The sequence below is a fragment of the Macrotis lagotis genome, chromosome 1 (assembly GCF_037893015.1).
Source record: "Macrotis lagotis isolate mMagLag1 chromosome 1, bilby.v1.9.chrom.fasta, whole genome shotgun sequence".
Classification (NCBI taxonomy): domain Eukaryota; kingdom Metazoa; phylum Chordata; class Mammalia; order Peramelemorphia; family Peramelidae; genus Macrotis; species Macrotis lagotis.
In genome coordinates, this window is record NC_133658.1 from 910160326 (window position 1) to 910176169 (window position 15844).

Here is a 15844-nt window from a genome sequence, read left to right on the forward strand (position 1 = left end):
ACAAATTTATTATATATGCTTTGAAAAGCATGCTAGCAGTGTGAAATGGATATTCAGACTTTCTTATCCAGTCTTCTTGTGTCCTGTTGTGAATATGGAAATGTTGATTTGGGGGTGTCTTAAGTTTAGAATACACACGAACATACATTTTCACATACACACACTCAACATGCCCTTACATGGATATGTTTACAGACATGCAACATGCTTGCAATGCATATACATATATACCCCCAAACTGTTATAGTTTAAAAGTCCACTAAGGCTTTTGTAACCTCCTAAAGATACCTCTCTGATGTGTTATCTTCTGGTCGATCCCAAGAAAGCCTTGGAGGAGCTGACATTTTGATTCACTAGTTTTAGGAAAATCTGGGACATGGGGGTCTATTTCCTAGCGGGCTTGGGAGGAGAAAAAACCCATGGGAAAGTTTGTCATGGGAAGCATAATGAAGAGGCCAGCTAGTCCTTGAGGTTGACTTTCTGGAGGAAAAGTACTGCAAAGACCCTGAGGAATTCATTGGCAGGAGGAAAAGGCCATCCTTATGCCCCCTTTCCCCTTCCCCAAATGCATGTGACCAAAAAGGTGAAAGCACTGAAGATTCCCTGACAGTCAAAGCTTCCACTCTTCGGTGTCATTGTCCTCACCTTTTGCCTGGTTTCTGTCTACACTGAGACTCACATCCCCATTTTGACCTTGGTGTAGACCTGTATCTTCCTTGAGCCTGTGACCCCTCACTCTACCTCCCAACCTGTCATTCCCTTAAACTTCAGGACTGGTAGATTCAGAACAGAAAGGGACTTTTGAGATCTGCTAGTAATGGACAGTGTTGGCCATAGAATCAGCTCAAAATTGAGTTTAAATCTTGCCTTAAGAGTTACCCTCGGGCCGGCTAGGTGGTGCAGTGGGTAGAGCATCGGCCCTGGAGTCAGGAGGACTTGGGTTCAAATCCGATCTCAGACACTTAATAATGACCTAGCTGTGTGGCCTTGGGCAAGTCACTTAACCCCATTTGCCTTGCAAAAAAAAAACCCTAAAAAAAGTTGCCCTCAGTCTTGGTTTCCTCCTCTACAAAATGTGGATCACAATGGCACTACCTTCACAGAACTTTTTGTGGGGGTCCAAGGAGAGAGCATGTAAAGCTCTGTGTATACTAGACAACACCATAAATGCCAGCAATTCCAGGGTTTCCCTCAGAGGTTGTTATGGGATCTTCTGGGGTCTTTATCTCCCTAACCAGATTGTGATGTCCTGAGAACAAAGACCATGACTTCTTACCCTCTGGATCACGTAATGGGAAGAAAAATGGTGCACACAGGACAAGGGGATGGGGGGATGGGGCTCAGCAAAGTCAAGTTGATTGACTGGACGGACAGCAGATTGGGGGGATTAAGTTTATTAAGCTGAGGATTCAAGAGGGGAAGGCACTGGGCTAGGGATGGTGGGAAGGTATAAAAACAGCGAGGAGGGCATGGTCTGGGTAAGACAATCTCAGACTCCTAAAGCCATGATCCCCCAGATGAAATTACAGACCAGAAATTCATGTAGTTGAGGAAGCAAAGGAGGCCTATGAGAAGGGGAGAATGGGCATGAGACACATATCCCCTCTCCATTCTGCCCCCCAAGACCATTCTTACCATATTTCTCCTCCTCCTTACAAGTACTCATCCTTATCCCAGACCTTTTACCATCCCAAACTATTTCTCGAGACCACAAAGATTCTAACCATCATTCTATTGGGGAAACTGAGGTCTAGAAAGATTGTGACTTGCCCCAAATCACACCACCGCTTTTGGACTCTCATCCCTCTTCCCTAATGTGTCAGCAAAGTCTGTCCCCACTCAGTGTCCCAACGTCTCCCCAGCCCCATTCCCTAGACCAGCGCTGTCCCTACATCTACCCACATCCCAGAGGAAGCCTTGACTCCCATCCCCACCTATCATCATGAAGAGGAAAATGCCTGCCCAGGTCAGATAGTAGTTTATTTCCAGGGTGTAGCTCATTCCCTCCTGCAGGAAATTCTGGGCCTGGAGCAGGTAGAACAAGGTGCACAGGAACAGTAACAGGCCTTGACATAGGACAGGAAACACAGGTCACAAGAGGCAGGTGTGGGGGAATGAAGAGAGTGTGCTGGCCCAGGAGTCACAAAGTCCTGGGTTCGAGTCCCACCTGAAACACAACCTGTGTGACCTATGGCCAATCACTTAGTCTTGTTGAGCCTTTTTTCTCATCTGTAAAATAGGCATGGTCATGTATATTATATGAATAGGTTTTATATATATATATATATATATATTTATACACAAAGCACTATATATAAATGTATATATATATATATATTTCTATTAATATATGCACACTCCTGTGCATATGCCTTTTCATTCATATACAAATCTCTATATCTTATTTCATTGTCATCCATCCACCATTCTTCCATTCATCTATTTATCTACCATCTATCAGTCTACCTCTCCATCTAGCTGTTCATCCACCCACCTACCCATCTATCACTTTGCAATATACTTTGCTAGAAATCCAAACCAAAGGGCTTAGAATATCCGTGTTACAGGGACAATGTCATGGTACAGAGGTCAAGGTGAAGATGTGACTGTCCTCTCTCTTGATGAGGATGATATGGTGACTCCTGCTTGCTACCTGTCTGGCCTGCCAGAAGTTCTCCCTCCTCTCCAGTTCTCAGTTTCCTCACCCAAGAACAGAATGACTTTTATTACATTGCGGTCATCCCATCGTATTAACTGTCCTTATGAATTAGATAAGAAGGGTGGAGGTGATGATCTTTCAAGGCCTTCTCCGCACATAATAAACATGTGGCACAATGGAAGATTCCTAGATGGGGAGTTGGGAAAAAAAAAAAAACACATATCTTATAGTGGGGATAAGGTCAGACTTGAGATTGGGAGGATCACAATTCAAATCCTGCCTCAGATATTCAATAGATGGCTCTGTGACTCTGGGCAAGTCCCTCACCTCTTTGAGCCTTGGTTTCTTCCTGGTGTAAAATGAGGTGGATGGTCTAAATGACCCTTAGGGTCTCTTGCTTTCAATCCCACCTTGACTGCTTTCAATTATGTAACTTTTCCTAATTCGCATACCCTCTCCAGGCCTCAGTGATACTCAACAGTATCACTGATCGCAAAATATTGATTGTAAAATATCACTAATTGTAAAATAGAGTTCACAGTAGATGGCCTCCTAAATCTGGTTTAGCTCCAGGTTCATGTTCTTATAAAATCAATGATCCTTGAGACTTCTCTGAAGTCTGGCGGGTGTGCTTGGTGTTGGCAAGTCTTGTTAGGATGAGTAAAGGGAAAGTATTTGTATTGAACTAGGAAGAAAAAGGGGCTTTGTGGTTCTTTTAGCATGGCTATCACCCCCTTGGGGCCAAGCTTGTGGTTCCTGGACTGGGCTATCTAGCAAGTTGGGACATTTTATGTCCAGATCTGGAGAGCAATCATAGTCTGCAAGAGACCAGGTTGACTTCTCCCCAACCAGACAGAGATGGCCTGGTAGGCAGTGTTGCAGTCTGGTCTCCCACACTGCCTCACACCCTGCTCGTGTGACCCGGGCTAATCATTTTACATCCTTAGCCCCAGTTCCCTCAACAATAGCCCCTACGTCCCAGGGCCATCTTTAGGACCAATGGGATCATACATGAAACACTTTGCAAACTTTAAAGTGTCATATAACTACTAATTATTATTGTTGCTAGTATTATTATTCAGAAGATATCAAGTCCAATGCTCTCATCTTATGGGGGAAACTGAGGCTCAGGCGAAGTGGTCTGCTTAAAGTCATATTGAGAGTAAGGAAGAGCTAGATCTTACCTTTCTTGGATTTCCCAGAAATTTGGGATTTTTTTTCCTAAAACTGAATTGCTTTATCTTGCCAAGGTTGGGTGTGCAGGGAAAGCCCACAGGTCTGATCCAGCTCCGAACATAATACTGACATTTTGAACCTGGGCTACTTCAGCTCTCTTTGAACAACCTTAGGGTTCACTGCCTCAATGTGGTTCTTACTGTAGACATTCACCAGGTTTAGCCCACTGCAGCTCAGAACCCCCAATCTCCAGAGATCCTGCCAAGGAGCAGAGATCACAGGAAGGCCCCACTATGCTTAGGAAGTGGGATCTCTTAGAACCAAGCAGGTTGCTTTTGCCTTTGGTCTCCAGGTTTTCCCATTTCCCAGATTCTCTAAGACTTGTCTCTGAGTTCTCAGAGCCAAGGGTCTTCAACTGAGGCTGGTTTGGTGCTCACTTCTCACAAATCTACCACACCCTGTCCCTATCACCACCCCTTTCATCTACCATGACCACCGCACCCAGTCTACCACCTGCTCTTTCCTGGACTGAATGACCCCTAAAGTCCCTTCTTGCCTTGGGAGTTCCCCAATATTTCTCTCTTTTTTTTGTTTTGTTGTTTTTGCAAGTCAATGGGTTAAGTGACTTGTCCAAGGTCACACAGGTAATTATTAATCCTCTAAGGCTGGGTTTGAACTCAAGTCCTCCTGATTCCAGGGTCATTCCTCTATCCACTCCATCATGTTTCTTTTTCAGCCATAGATGTCAAGCGATAAATGTGAGTTCTCTTGGGTTTAATGACAAGAAGTCTCCTCCAACATCCCCCCCCCCAAGCTGGTGTGGAGCTGGGCTTGGCTTCATGGCACCTATGCCAACAGATGAACTCTGAGATCCTGCCAAAAGGGCAGAATTTGAATGTGGGTGGAGTCCATATGAATGGGTACTTCTCATGGGAGTTACAGTCTAACCATGTTTGTCAAAGCTTAGGGTCAGACCTTCTGCTATGGCATTTTGGACTGAACTCAGAGGTGTGGAGGGGCCAGGATCCCCATTTGTGGAGCAGCTCTCATAACAATAAGTCAGAGATCTTCAAAATAAGAATTTTGAGCTATTTGAGAAAAAAGAGCAAATGTGCAAAGTCAGAGAAAAAATACACCTGATTATTTAAATTCATCCCAGACTGAAATTTTCAACTATTCTAGTCTATCTGGCTCTTAGACTGAGGCCCCCAAGATATATATTCCCTAGGCTTGGAAGTTCTGTGCCTCAGTTTAAATGCCACTTTTGCAATTCTCTGTATGGGCAATGTCGGGTGACTTCACCTTTTTGAGGCTCAGTTTCCCCATCTGAAAATGAGTAGGCTAGATGAGGTACTCTGTCTACATCCTGCTCTATATCATGGACCCTGGGCTTCTCTAATGGGACTTAGGACTAGTTTGAAACTATTGTACAGAGGCAGTCTGGGAAACAGAAAGAGTGCCCGATTCTTTTGACTTCAGTTTAACATTTACTTTTAACATTTTCTTGAACTAAACTGCCAAAACTTTAAATATTGCTATAGAGAGTGAAACTATGCCAGATGTAGGCTTACCAAAAAAAGACTATTTTATGAGGTTAGCACTCACGAGGGGGTCAGAAGTTGTCAAAGTATAAATGAGCTATGTAAATTTTGAGAACCCTCTCCGGGTGAGCACCAAGTCAGCCTCAGGGTCCCATAGCCATGGACTATTTGTGCCTGACCTGTGGTAGAGCATTCCAAGCTCATTTTGGTCTGATCGGTTACAGTCATACATTGTGATCTCATTTTGTCTTCTTTGATAACGAAGGACAAGAATCAACCGATATTTACTAGCTGTATGACCTTGGGTAAGTTATTTTACCTCTCCAACTTTCAATTTCCTCCTCATTTCAATGATACTTTTATACTAGTTACCTCCCAGGAATGTCTTACAAGATGTAATGGTGATGATGTGGGCTTCCTCTGAGGTGTTTGCCTGGCAAATGTGAAGAAATGAAATCGTGGTGCTCTATAGTGGGACCCCATCTGGGATGGCTTTTCCATCCCACTCCCTCACCTGCTAACACCTTTTCTTCTCAGATCACCCTCTATAGACTCTGGATATAGCTTCTTTTATCTAGATATTCGAATTTTGTCTCATCTTTAGAAAGTGAGCTCAAGAGCGACCACAATTTCTATCTTTCTTTGTACCCCAAGAGAGGTGGTATAGAGGAGAAAGCTTTGAGCTTAGAGCTAGGATGAGCTGGATTTTAATCCTTTCTGTGTGCCCCTAGGCTAGTCACTGAACCTCCATCTTGTTTAAATTTATTCAACTGTAAAATAGCACCTACCTCCCAGGGTTGCTGTAAGGAAGAAATGATGATAATATTTATAAAGACCTTAGAAAAGGGCCTGGGAAACAGTAGATCCTTTATAAATAGTTGTTTCCTTTCTTCCTTGCTTTCTTCCTTTCCAGGACTTAATAAGGGACTGGAACAAGTAAGGTCTTAATACATGTTTGTAGATCAACTGACCTTCTTCATGCATTCTCCATTGTCTACACCTGCCCAGTAAGGATAAGGGTAGAACTCGTTTTCTCCAAATCTTATGAGAACAACATTCAGTTCCTCCGGCCCTTCAACAATAATGGGGCTGGTCCCTGCATATTACTAATGACTATTTTTTCTCTTTACAGATAAAAAAATATCATCTGAGGTTCAAGACGTTTCAGGGCTAGAGATAACGAGGCTGGAGATAATACTGGGAATAAACATGCATTGAGATTGGTAATAGAGGGAATGAGGCTGGACTTTGGATAAGGGTTTTGGGGAAACAAAGATGGGAATAAAGTTGAGTTTGGGGTAAATTGGGAATAAGGTTGGTTTGGGAATTGGGATATCCAAAGGGCCATAAATTAGGGACCATGCCTGTAAAGAAGCTGGCAATGGAGGTGGAGAGGTCGAAGATGGGTACCGAGCTGGTGAAGAAGAGAATGGAGTAACCCAACGCCAGACAGAGAAGGAAACTGATGAAACTAGCAATGAGTATGAAGATGACGGAATAATTCAGGTAATCTGAGGAAAGAAGGAATAGAGGTGGAGGAGAGAATGTCAAAGGGTCTAGGGATCTCAAGGAATAGGGATTTGGGGACCCGGGGAAACCAGAGGGGAGGGAAGACCATCCCAGAGTTAGGAGGAAATTTCCAGTTAAGGGGGACTCTCTAATTTTTTGGGTATCCTAGGCAAAGGGGAGATCTTTGCTTGGGATAGAATGAGATGAAATGAGAATCTATGGTGTTTGGGGCTATTTTCTGTAAGAGGGCTCCCAGTGACAGGGTGCTTTCTGGTCAAGGATGGGTGAGGTCTCGGGTGAGGGGGACTGGCAGACTCACAGGGTGGCTCATCAGTCTCTAGCATACATTCAGCCTCTGGACAGGGAACAAAGAGAGAGGTGTAGATGTCGATGACGGTGAAGTTGCCAGGATTTCCCACTGGCACGTGAAAGCGAATCCATGACCTATTGAGAGAGAGCAGCCCAAGGATGGCTAGGCCAGCCAGGCTCAGCAGCAGACAAAACTCCCGGCTCAGATGGCGTGCTCGGTGAAACAACCGGTGACTGAGTGGTAATACGGAGGTCTTGCGCCTTTGTATCCCCTTCCACCTGTAGAAACGACCATCAGTGAGATAGCCCCAAATGGCAAATCTCAACAATCACCTAGTTGAAGCCATAATAGAAGTGGCCTCTGTAACCTCCCAACAATTGGTCATCAGACTCATTCTTGATTTCTAGTCACCATGAAGTACAACTTCCAATTCCCTAACCCTTTCCTTGTACTAAGACCAACCAGATCGTGGACCTTTTGCTCTATGGCTCCACTTCCAACTCCACTTGCTTCCTTCCCAGATTGCCTCTCCAAGGTTCTTCCTGTACTTATTTTGTGGTTGTTCAGTTATTTTAGTTATGTCCAGCTCTTTGTGGCTTCTTTTGGGGTTTTCTTGGCATTTCCTTTTTCTAGTTCATTTTACAGATAAGGAAACTAGGACAAACAGGATCAAATGACTTGCCCAGGGTCACCCAGTTTGAGGTGATTTTAAATCTTTAAATTTCTATTTACTTACTTATTTATTTTGGGCAGACCTCAGATGGATCTCATCAACTATGACCCACATTATCCCCCGCCTGACCTCAGACCAAGCTGAAGGTTCCTGCTTTCTAAGTAGTCCATGAAGGGACTTTCCAGGGAGTCCTCTGACCCCATATACATCTCTCACCTTCCAAACTCTCCCCCAATGGAACTGCTGTGAACCAGAGACCCATGCTTGCTGACAAACTGATGAGACATGAAGGAGCAGTAAAAGCCAGATGCCCCCTGCTGCTGCTCCAAACGGATTCTCCAACTGCTTCAGAACTCCCTTCCTCCCAGCTTTTGTCTACCCCACCCCCCACCCCTATACATCTCCCTAAACCAAAAGACCTAATTGGGACCTACTTAATGACCCCGAGGGACAGGCTGTATCAACAGCTTGAAAAAGGGAAGATGGTTCTTATCTTTTAGGTTATCCTGCCCAGAAAGTAGAAATGGGGAGAGATAGACCATCTTGGGGATCAAGATAGATTTGAAGTCATGTCGAAAACCATTAAAAAGAACCATAGAATTTAGAGCTGGATGAGACTTTGGGGTAAGCATTGGCTCTGAAGCCAGAAGTCCTGGATTAAATCCCAACTCTATTCTTAACCTAACTTTGGAACTTTAGGTAATTGATTTCATCTCTCAGGTGAATTTCTTCATCTGTAATCATGAAAAACAATTATATTTTGTTCTGTTTTGGACAAAGTTCTTTCTTCACAATACATGGTAAGGCCTTACTATTAACTTCATTTTGTAGTCAAGGTCATTGAGCCACAGAGAACCTATATGACTTTTCCACAGCGGGTAAGCAACACATCTATTATACCAGGTCCCCCATTTTAGGCAACTGGCTAAATTAAAACCAACCCTTCTTTCATTTTTTGAGTGTTTTATTTCCAATCCCCTTCTGTCTCTAAAATTAAAGCAAATTTCAAAACTAAACTGTAGCAACATTATGTCGTCTGGGAAGCAGGATGGATGACCTTACAGGACTTTTAATTTTTTGTCCTCTTGGCACAGGACTCCTTGGAAGCATCAGATACTTTTTAATGCTGCTATATGTATGAAGTGGAGGCTAATGATCAGGGCAATTTCCAAAACAATGCCTATAATGCATGGTGCACATTCAAAAGAGATATATTTTTATTTATGCTAATTAATGTTTGTCCTTCATTCTCAAAGAAAACCATGTCATCAGGGAGGTGATACCATGACAAGCAAATGAACTAGATTTGGGTGAGGGAGGCTGTGCTAAGATGCCAGCCTCAATTTCTTCTCCAGAGTCATCTGAATCCAGTGGCCAGATATGAATCAGGATGACTGGAGATGATCCTGGATGTGAGGCAATCAAGGTTAAATGACTTGCCCAGGGTCACCACAGTTAATAAGTGTCTGCCTGAGGTCAAATTCAAATTCCAGTCTTCTTGAGTCCAAGGCCAATGCTCTATTGCTCCACCTAGCTAGGAAGTTAGACTTCTCAATTCTAACTATCAAACTTAATCAACCAAATATAGGAAAGCATGAATTTATAGAATTTAATTGACAATAATATATTAACCCCACTAAGAAAAAATCATCAGCTTGACTTACTGGACCTTCCCAGGAAACATGTCCCATAGAATACCCATAGAATTCCTCTTTGGCTAACTGGAAGGCTTGTATCTATTTGGAAAGTAGGCAAATTCATTCATAAGTCAACACTGCCCTCCCTCCCCAGCTGGAAGCCTTGATCTCACCCAAGACAATCAATAGTTGCATCTCAAGCATGAGGAGCACAGGAGTCAATTTCAGTCACAACTGAATCCAAACTTGGGGTTTGCAACCCAAGAACAGGCTTATGATTGCGAGCCTGGTTACAGCCAGTTTCTTATGGTGATGCTTCCCTATTGGTTGATGAAAAAACTATCAATCAAAGCTCACATTGTGATACAATATTTATTAGTTGTTTTCCAGATTTAGGGGACATCTGCCATTAACAGTTATTTATTAGACATGGAGAACACAGACATCATTTGTACTTGTTAGCAAACTTAGAACAAATACATTACTGCTAGAATATATAATTTCAATTCTTATCTCATTACTAGAGTGGGAAAAAAAACACATAGCAACTATTTTGTTAACAAATGGGGTAAGTCTTGTTTAAAGGAACCTTAATCTCACTAGAAAACTGTATGCCTATATAAGAAGTGAAACTGTTTCCATACATTCTTCAAGAGAGACACACATGCACTTGAATACTTTCCTTGGGACAGTTCCAGGGAGGGAGCTAGAGAAAGATTTGAAGCTGCATACAAGTAGGGAGAAGTCAACTCTTCACTCTTTCCCTGATTTCCATCGTGTTGGGAGATAAGTGCTATTATTATTTCCATCAAGAGGACAGAGACAGAAAGAGACCCAGATCTCCCCCCAACTGAGTGAGGGCAGCATAGCATCTGATTCAATCTTGTGTTTCCTTCTATTTCTTTTGGCTTGGATAAAAGAGCTTACTCATTAGTTAGTTAGCTTAGGAGACACAGTGTGTAGTTGGGACTTTACGAAGATAACTGAAGATCCATCTACAGACACTTACCAACTGGGCATACCCTGTGTGTTCTCGTTGTCTCAGTTGCCTCCTCAGTAACGTGGAAACTGTAATAGCTCTTATCTCTCAACATGATGACAGTGATCAAATGTGAAAGTGCATTTAAATCCCTTTGCAAATCTTAAAGCTGACATTTGTGCTAGCTACTATCACTGTTATTTCTTTTTGTAATAACCTTTTGTAGAGTCATTATTTTTGAGGGATAGGGCCAAAACACAGATGTAAGCTGTCCTCTAGCTGGATTGCCCTTTCTCCCCATCACTGCATCTTGATTTCTCCAGAATCCTTCAAGTGTTTGCTGAAAATTTTATACTTTTCAGAACACCTTTATCTATTCACCCTGATTTCTTCAATTTTCCCCCTCTGTAAAATGAAATTACAAAGGAAATGGAAAATCAATCCAATATCTTTGCCAAGAAGACCCTTAATGAAATCACAAAGCAGACATGACTGAAATGACATATTGGCAAACCACTCCAGTACCTTTGACAAAAAAAATTCCCAGTGGGGTCATGTAGAGTTGAATGTGACTGAACTGATTTCAACAACAAAAAATTAGTCAGCAGTTTTCTAAAGCACAGGTCCAACCACATCAACCTCATACTCAGGAACCTCCAGTGATTCTCCATTACTTTCAGGATCTAATGCAAATTTTTTCAGTTCAAAACTCTTCATAACCAAACCAAAATTCCAAACTCACAACTTTTTAGGCCTTCTAACACCTTAAAACCCCACCCACTACCACACACAGAGACTCTTCAGTCTGGTAACACTGGGCTGCAAAACACTTCTGCTCTTGGCCCCAAGCATTTTCTTTCCTTCCTTCCTTCCTTCCTTCCTTCCTTCCTTCCTTCCTTCCTTCCTTCCTTCCTTCCTTCCTTCCTTCCTTCCTTCCTTTCTTTCTTTCTTTCTTCCTTCCTTCCTTCCTTCTTTCTTTCTCAAGGCAATGGAGTTAAGTGACTTGCCCAGGGTCACACAGCTAGGTTAATTATAAAGTGTCTGGGGTCACATTTGAACTCAGATCCTCCTGACTCTAGGGCCAGTGCTCTATCCACTGTGCCACCTAGCTGCCTCCCATGCCCCAAGCATTTTCATTGTCAGTCCTCTTCTTGGATTGCCTTCTCTCCCCATTTCTACAGGGTTTCCCTAAAATCCTTCAAGTGAAATGTTTCCCTATCTTAATTCCAATGCCTTTTTTTCTCTATGATCTTTTCTAACTGATCCTATAGAGAGCTTATTTCCATATAGTTATTGTATGTTGTTTTCCCCATTAACTGTGGGTTCCTCAAAGATAGGGACTGGGTTTTTTTTTGCCTTTTTTATATCCCCAACACAGCACAGTGTTTTGAACAGCATAAGCTGTTAGCAGGTGTTTTTCTCTCCCTCCATTCATTCATCCATTAATCCATCCATCTATTCATCCATTTAGGGCTTTTATGGTAGAGACACTGGAGTGGTTTGCCATTTTCTTCTCCAGCTCATTTACCAATAAGGAAAGTGAGGCAAACAGGATTAAGTGACTTGCCCAGGGTCATATAGTTAGGTCTGGTTTGAACACAGGTCTTCCTGACTACAGGACTGGCACTTTGCGCACCATGGTGCCACCCAGCTTCTCTAGTCCTCTGGACTAAACATTTCCAGTTCTTTCAACCCATCCTTTCATAAGCTTGCCTTCCAGTTCCTTCACCATTTATTCCCCCTGAGTTTATTAAGTGCTTTCCCCAATGCAGGTTCAAATCCTGTAGCTGTCATTGACTCAGTGTATGACCTGGGACAAATTACTACATCCTCCTGGACCCCAGTTTTTCATTTGTAAAATAAAAGGTTCATGACATTCCTCCCAGATCTAAACTCATGATCCAGTGAATTTCTGAGCCAGATTCCCTGTACATGGTTCTGAGGCTTTGAGGTTCCTGTCCTTCAGGTGCCAATATTGTCTAGTTGGGAGATGGAATATAAAAATAAATACCAAATAGCCAAGGAGTCAATATAGAGGGCAGCTATATGGCAAAGTGGGTAGAGCAACTGCTCTGAGGTCAGAAAGACCTGAGTTTAAATCTGAATTTAGATACTTAACTAGATGTATGAACTTGGGTAAGTCATTTATCCCTTATTGCCTTGCATCCAATTGTCCTGAATCATATTGAACCTAGATGGCTCTGGAGGGGAAAGTGAGGCAGGTGACTTAGCACAGCATCCCCCTCAGTCAAATCCATTTTAAATTCTTGTCATGGCATCACCTCCTGGATGTACTGATCTTCTTCAAAAATGAAGGACAAACATCATAGAGTCAGTGAAGTCTCATAGTATGAGGAGGGCCAAGGGAGGCTGCCAGATGGTTGGGTGATGGCACTTCAGAAAAGTCTTGGAAGGAAGCCAGGAATTCCAAGAGGCCATGTGAGCAATTCTAGGGCCAGAGGCCAGTTCTTGACTCATTCTCTTCTCAACACATTCTTCACCTGTCTTTGACCCTCATCTCCAAGGTCTATTTTAACGATGCAGTGACATTTTGGAAACAAAGTCAGCTTAGACCCTTGTCCCAACCATACCTTACACCAGGCAGGTTGCTTAAGCTCTCTGACCTCTAGGCTATTAGTGGAAGAGAAGTTGTCAACCTGTACCCAGGGAAGAGCTTCCTCACAGAAAAATATAAATACAAATAAAAATATAAATACAAATACAAATAAAAATATAAATATAAAATCAGAAGATCTGACCTACATCCCTAAATTCACAGATTGAGAAGTGGAAGGAACCAATCAAGAAGTGTTTATTCTATTATGAACTAGAGAAAGAAATGGCAACTCACTCCAGTGTCTTTACCAAGAAAACTTGAAATGGGGCCACAAAGAATTGGGCACAACTTAAACCACTCACCACCACCATTACAATTGTGTCAAATGCTCACAAGGGGATCAAAAGAAGCAATATTTGGACACCCTGAAAGTCTCTCTTAAATTTAGAATTGATAGTACAGCATGGTAAATACTGGCACAGGACTGCCTAGCATGGTGTGCCCTCATCACTGAAGGGGCTGCACTCTACAAGGAAGGCAGAAGTTAAGTGGTTCAAAGGAAATGTGTCACAGGAATGTTTGGAGTAAGCACCCCAGGTGTTCACATGGACTTTTTGTATGCAGCTGTGGCAGAGCATTCTGAGCTCATTTTGGTCTGATCAGTCATAGTTGGACACACTGTAATCTTTCTCTAATATAGTGATGTTGTTTTGATTTTCTTTGGTTACGAAAGACAAGAATCAACCATAACCAAGTATAAGTGATCAGTCCTGGGAATACAAAGAAAGGCAAAAACAAACAAACAAATGAACAAACAAAAAAATATTTTCAAGAAACTCATAGGCCAATGAGGAAGACAACATAAAAACAAATTTGTACAATAAGGGACATTCTGGATAATTTAGAGATAATGATCAGAGGGATGTCAGTGACATCAAGGGGGATCCAGAAAGGCTAATTGCAGAAGATAAGGTGTTTTTGGCTGGGATTTGAACATAAGAAATTCAGGAGATGGAGATGAAAGAGAGAATTCCAGGCACAGGGAGGGGGTGGGGGGGACACATTACCAAACATTCAAATCCTTATCTTGTTACAGAAAGACAACTTCCATAATAAGTCCTCAGTCTCAAAATGAAGGCTTAAAATACAATGGAGTAAGTTATGTGAAATCAAACAGCTTGTATATAAATACACAAATACACATTTTCTGGGAAATTTGGTAGATGATTTCATAAGAATTCTTACTTTTTTGTCCTTTCATAAATAACACTGGTTCCCTTCCTCCATGCAAAACAGATCATTTCACAAACTGCTATGGACATGAGGTCCCTAATAATTTGTGGTGAGAATTCTGAAATCAATGCATCGTGTACATGCAAACCAATTTATTGATATCAAATCTAACTAGTGAAATGGAAAGAGTAATTAGACATGTTGTTCAACAGTAATAAACAAACTTCATTTACCAAATATATTCAAACATTTGTTTATATGATCTGTTAGAAGATACACATGTACTCATAGGAACAAACCATCAACTAACTCATTTTCCTAGGACTTCTTAATTAAGATTTCTCCTGCCATTAATTAATGTCAAAGTTCCCTCTCTGGGCTACTGCTACCCACGTATCTCCCTCCAAGTTACTAGTTTCACAGTGGGCAAATCTCTATCAGTTAATCAGCATTGTCCTAAAGAAAACATGGGGGATCCTCCTTAACCTCAAGTCCAGGAACACAGGATTCAGCTTCAGTCATGATCCACGACAAAGTTGTATAGTGGGAGTCTGGTTACATCCAGGTTCTGATAAGTGATTGAGTACCTTAGCTTGCGATGAAACAAAATTGTAATCAAAGTTCAAGTGATTATCAGTTTTTTGTTACATTTGGAAGGACACTTGTATTTCACTTAGTTGGTTACCAAACATACATCAATAATAGTGGATTATCACATTTAAGGTACACACAAATTGTTGCCAAAATTTACCACTCAAATTCTTATCTTAATAGAAGAAAGCAACTTTAGGTGCTTAATAGTAGGGATTCGCTCACAAAATAAAATGTGGTCAATTTTATCAGAGCAAGAAACTAATTCTCATAATTCACCATGCCTGTGGGGTGGGATTGGGTCTAGGCATTCTCTGAGAAGGACATATTATTTAGGACAAACTCCAAGGAGAAGAGACTTTTGAAGCATCAGACAAGAAAGAAGGCAATTCTTCAACCTATCCAACATTTCTAATTGCTGACCTAGAGATTTGACTGGGCATGACCAAGGTTTGAGACTCTCTATCTCACTCTCTCTCTCTCTGTCTCTCTCTATCTCTCTCTGTCTCTGTCTTTCTATGTCTCTCTGTCTCTGTCTCTGACTGTCTGTCTCTCTCTCTCTGTCTCTCCCTGCTGAGATCTTATCTCACTCCCATCAGACAGCTGTTTCAGCCTTATGGATGTTTCTGGTATATTTTAATAGGCGTAACTTCTCCAATTTCTGTTTATTGTTTTGAATAAATAAATGGGTTTACATATTCTTTCAGTTGCCTAAGAGGCATAGTGCATAGTGTTGGACCTGAAGTCAGGGAGATGATTTAAGGCCCGTCCTCAGACACTTAGTACCTGGGGTACCTTTTGCACATTAGTTACGCTCTCTTTGTGTTTCAGTTTCCTCATCAGTAAATGAAGATAATAATAGCAACTAACTCGTGACCAAAGGAGAAAACTCGTTGAAATCCCATTGCAAACACTGAAGTCAATGTTCATGACGATGACAATGAGATAATCATGATGCACTATTTGTGGGGGTCTTTTG

At 42.0% G+C, this 15844-nt stretch overlaps 1 protein-coding gene across 2 annotated transcripts; it reads right to left on the minus strand.

The window, feature by feature from the left end:
* Positions 1–1019: 1019 nt before the first annotated feature.
* LOC141509752 (outer dense fiber protein 4-like) lies at positions 1020–8220 on the minus strand. Of its 2 annotated transcripts, XM_074219521.1 has the most exons (5): positions 8085–8220; positions 7205–7473; positions 6741–6887; positions 1935–2066; positions 1020–1565 (listed from the first exon to the last, which is right to left on the minus strand). In XM_074219521.1, the coding sequence occupies exons 1-5, from the start codon at positions 8153–8155 to the stop codon at positions 1498–1500; spliced, it is 687 nt and encodes a 228-aa protein (XP_074075622.1). In that variant the 5' UTR covers positions 8156–8220; the 3' UTR covers positions 1020–1497. The 2 variants fall into 2 exon arrangements, with proteins under 2 accessions (XP_074075622.1, XP_074075623.1); XM_074219522.1 differs by lacking the exons at positions 1020–1565; positions 1935–2066 and adding an exon at positions 2541–2845.
* Positions 8221–15844: the final 7624 nt, after the last annotated feature.

Bases quoted from the DNA above. Each gene is read 5' to 3' on its own strand.
- LOC141509752 (XM_074219521.1), bottom strand. From the start codon at position 8,155: ATGTCTCATCAGTTTGTCAGCAAGCATGGGTCTCTGGTTCACAGCAGT. The intron at 6,888-7,204 runs GTGAGTCTGCCA...TTCTTTCCTCAG, and splicing joins AGAGACTGATGAGCCACCCT to ATTACCTGAATTATTCCGTC. The intron at 2,067-6,740 runs GCATGGTCCCTA...TCCTATGTCAAG, and splicing joins CATTGCCAGCTTCTTTACAG to GCCTGTTACTGTTCCTGTGC.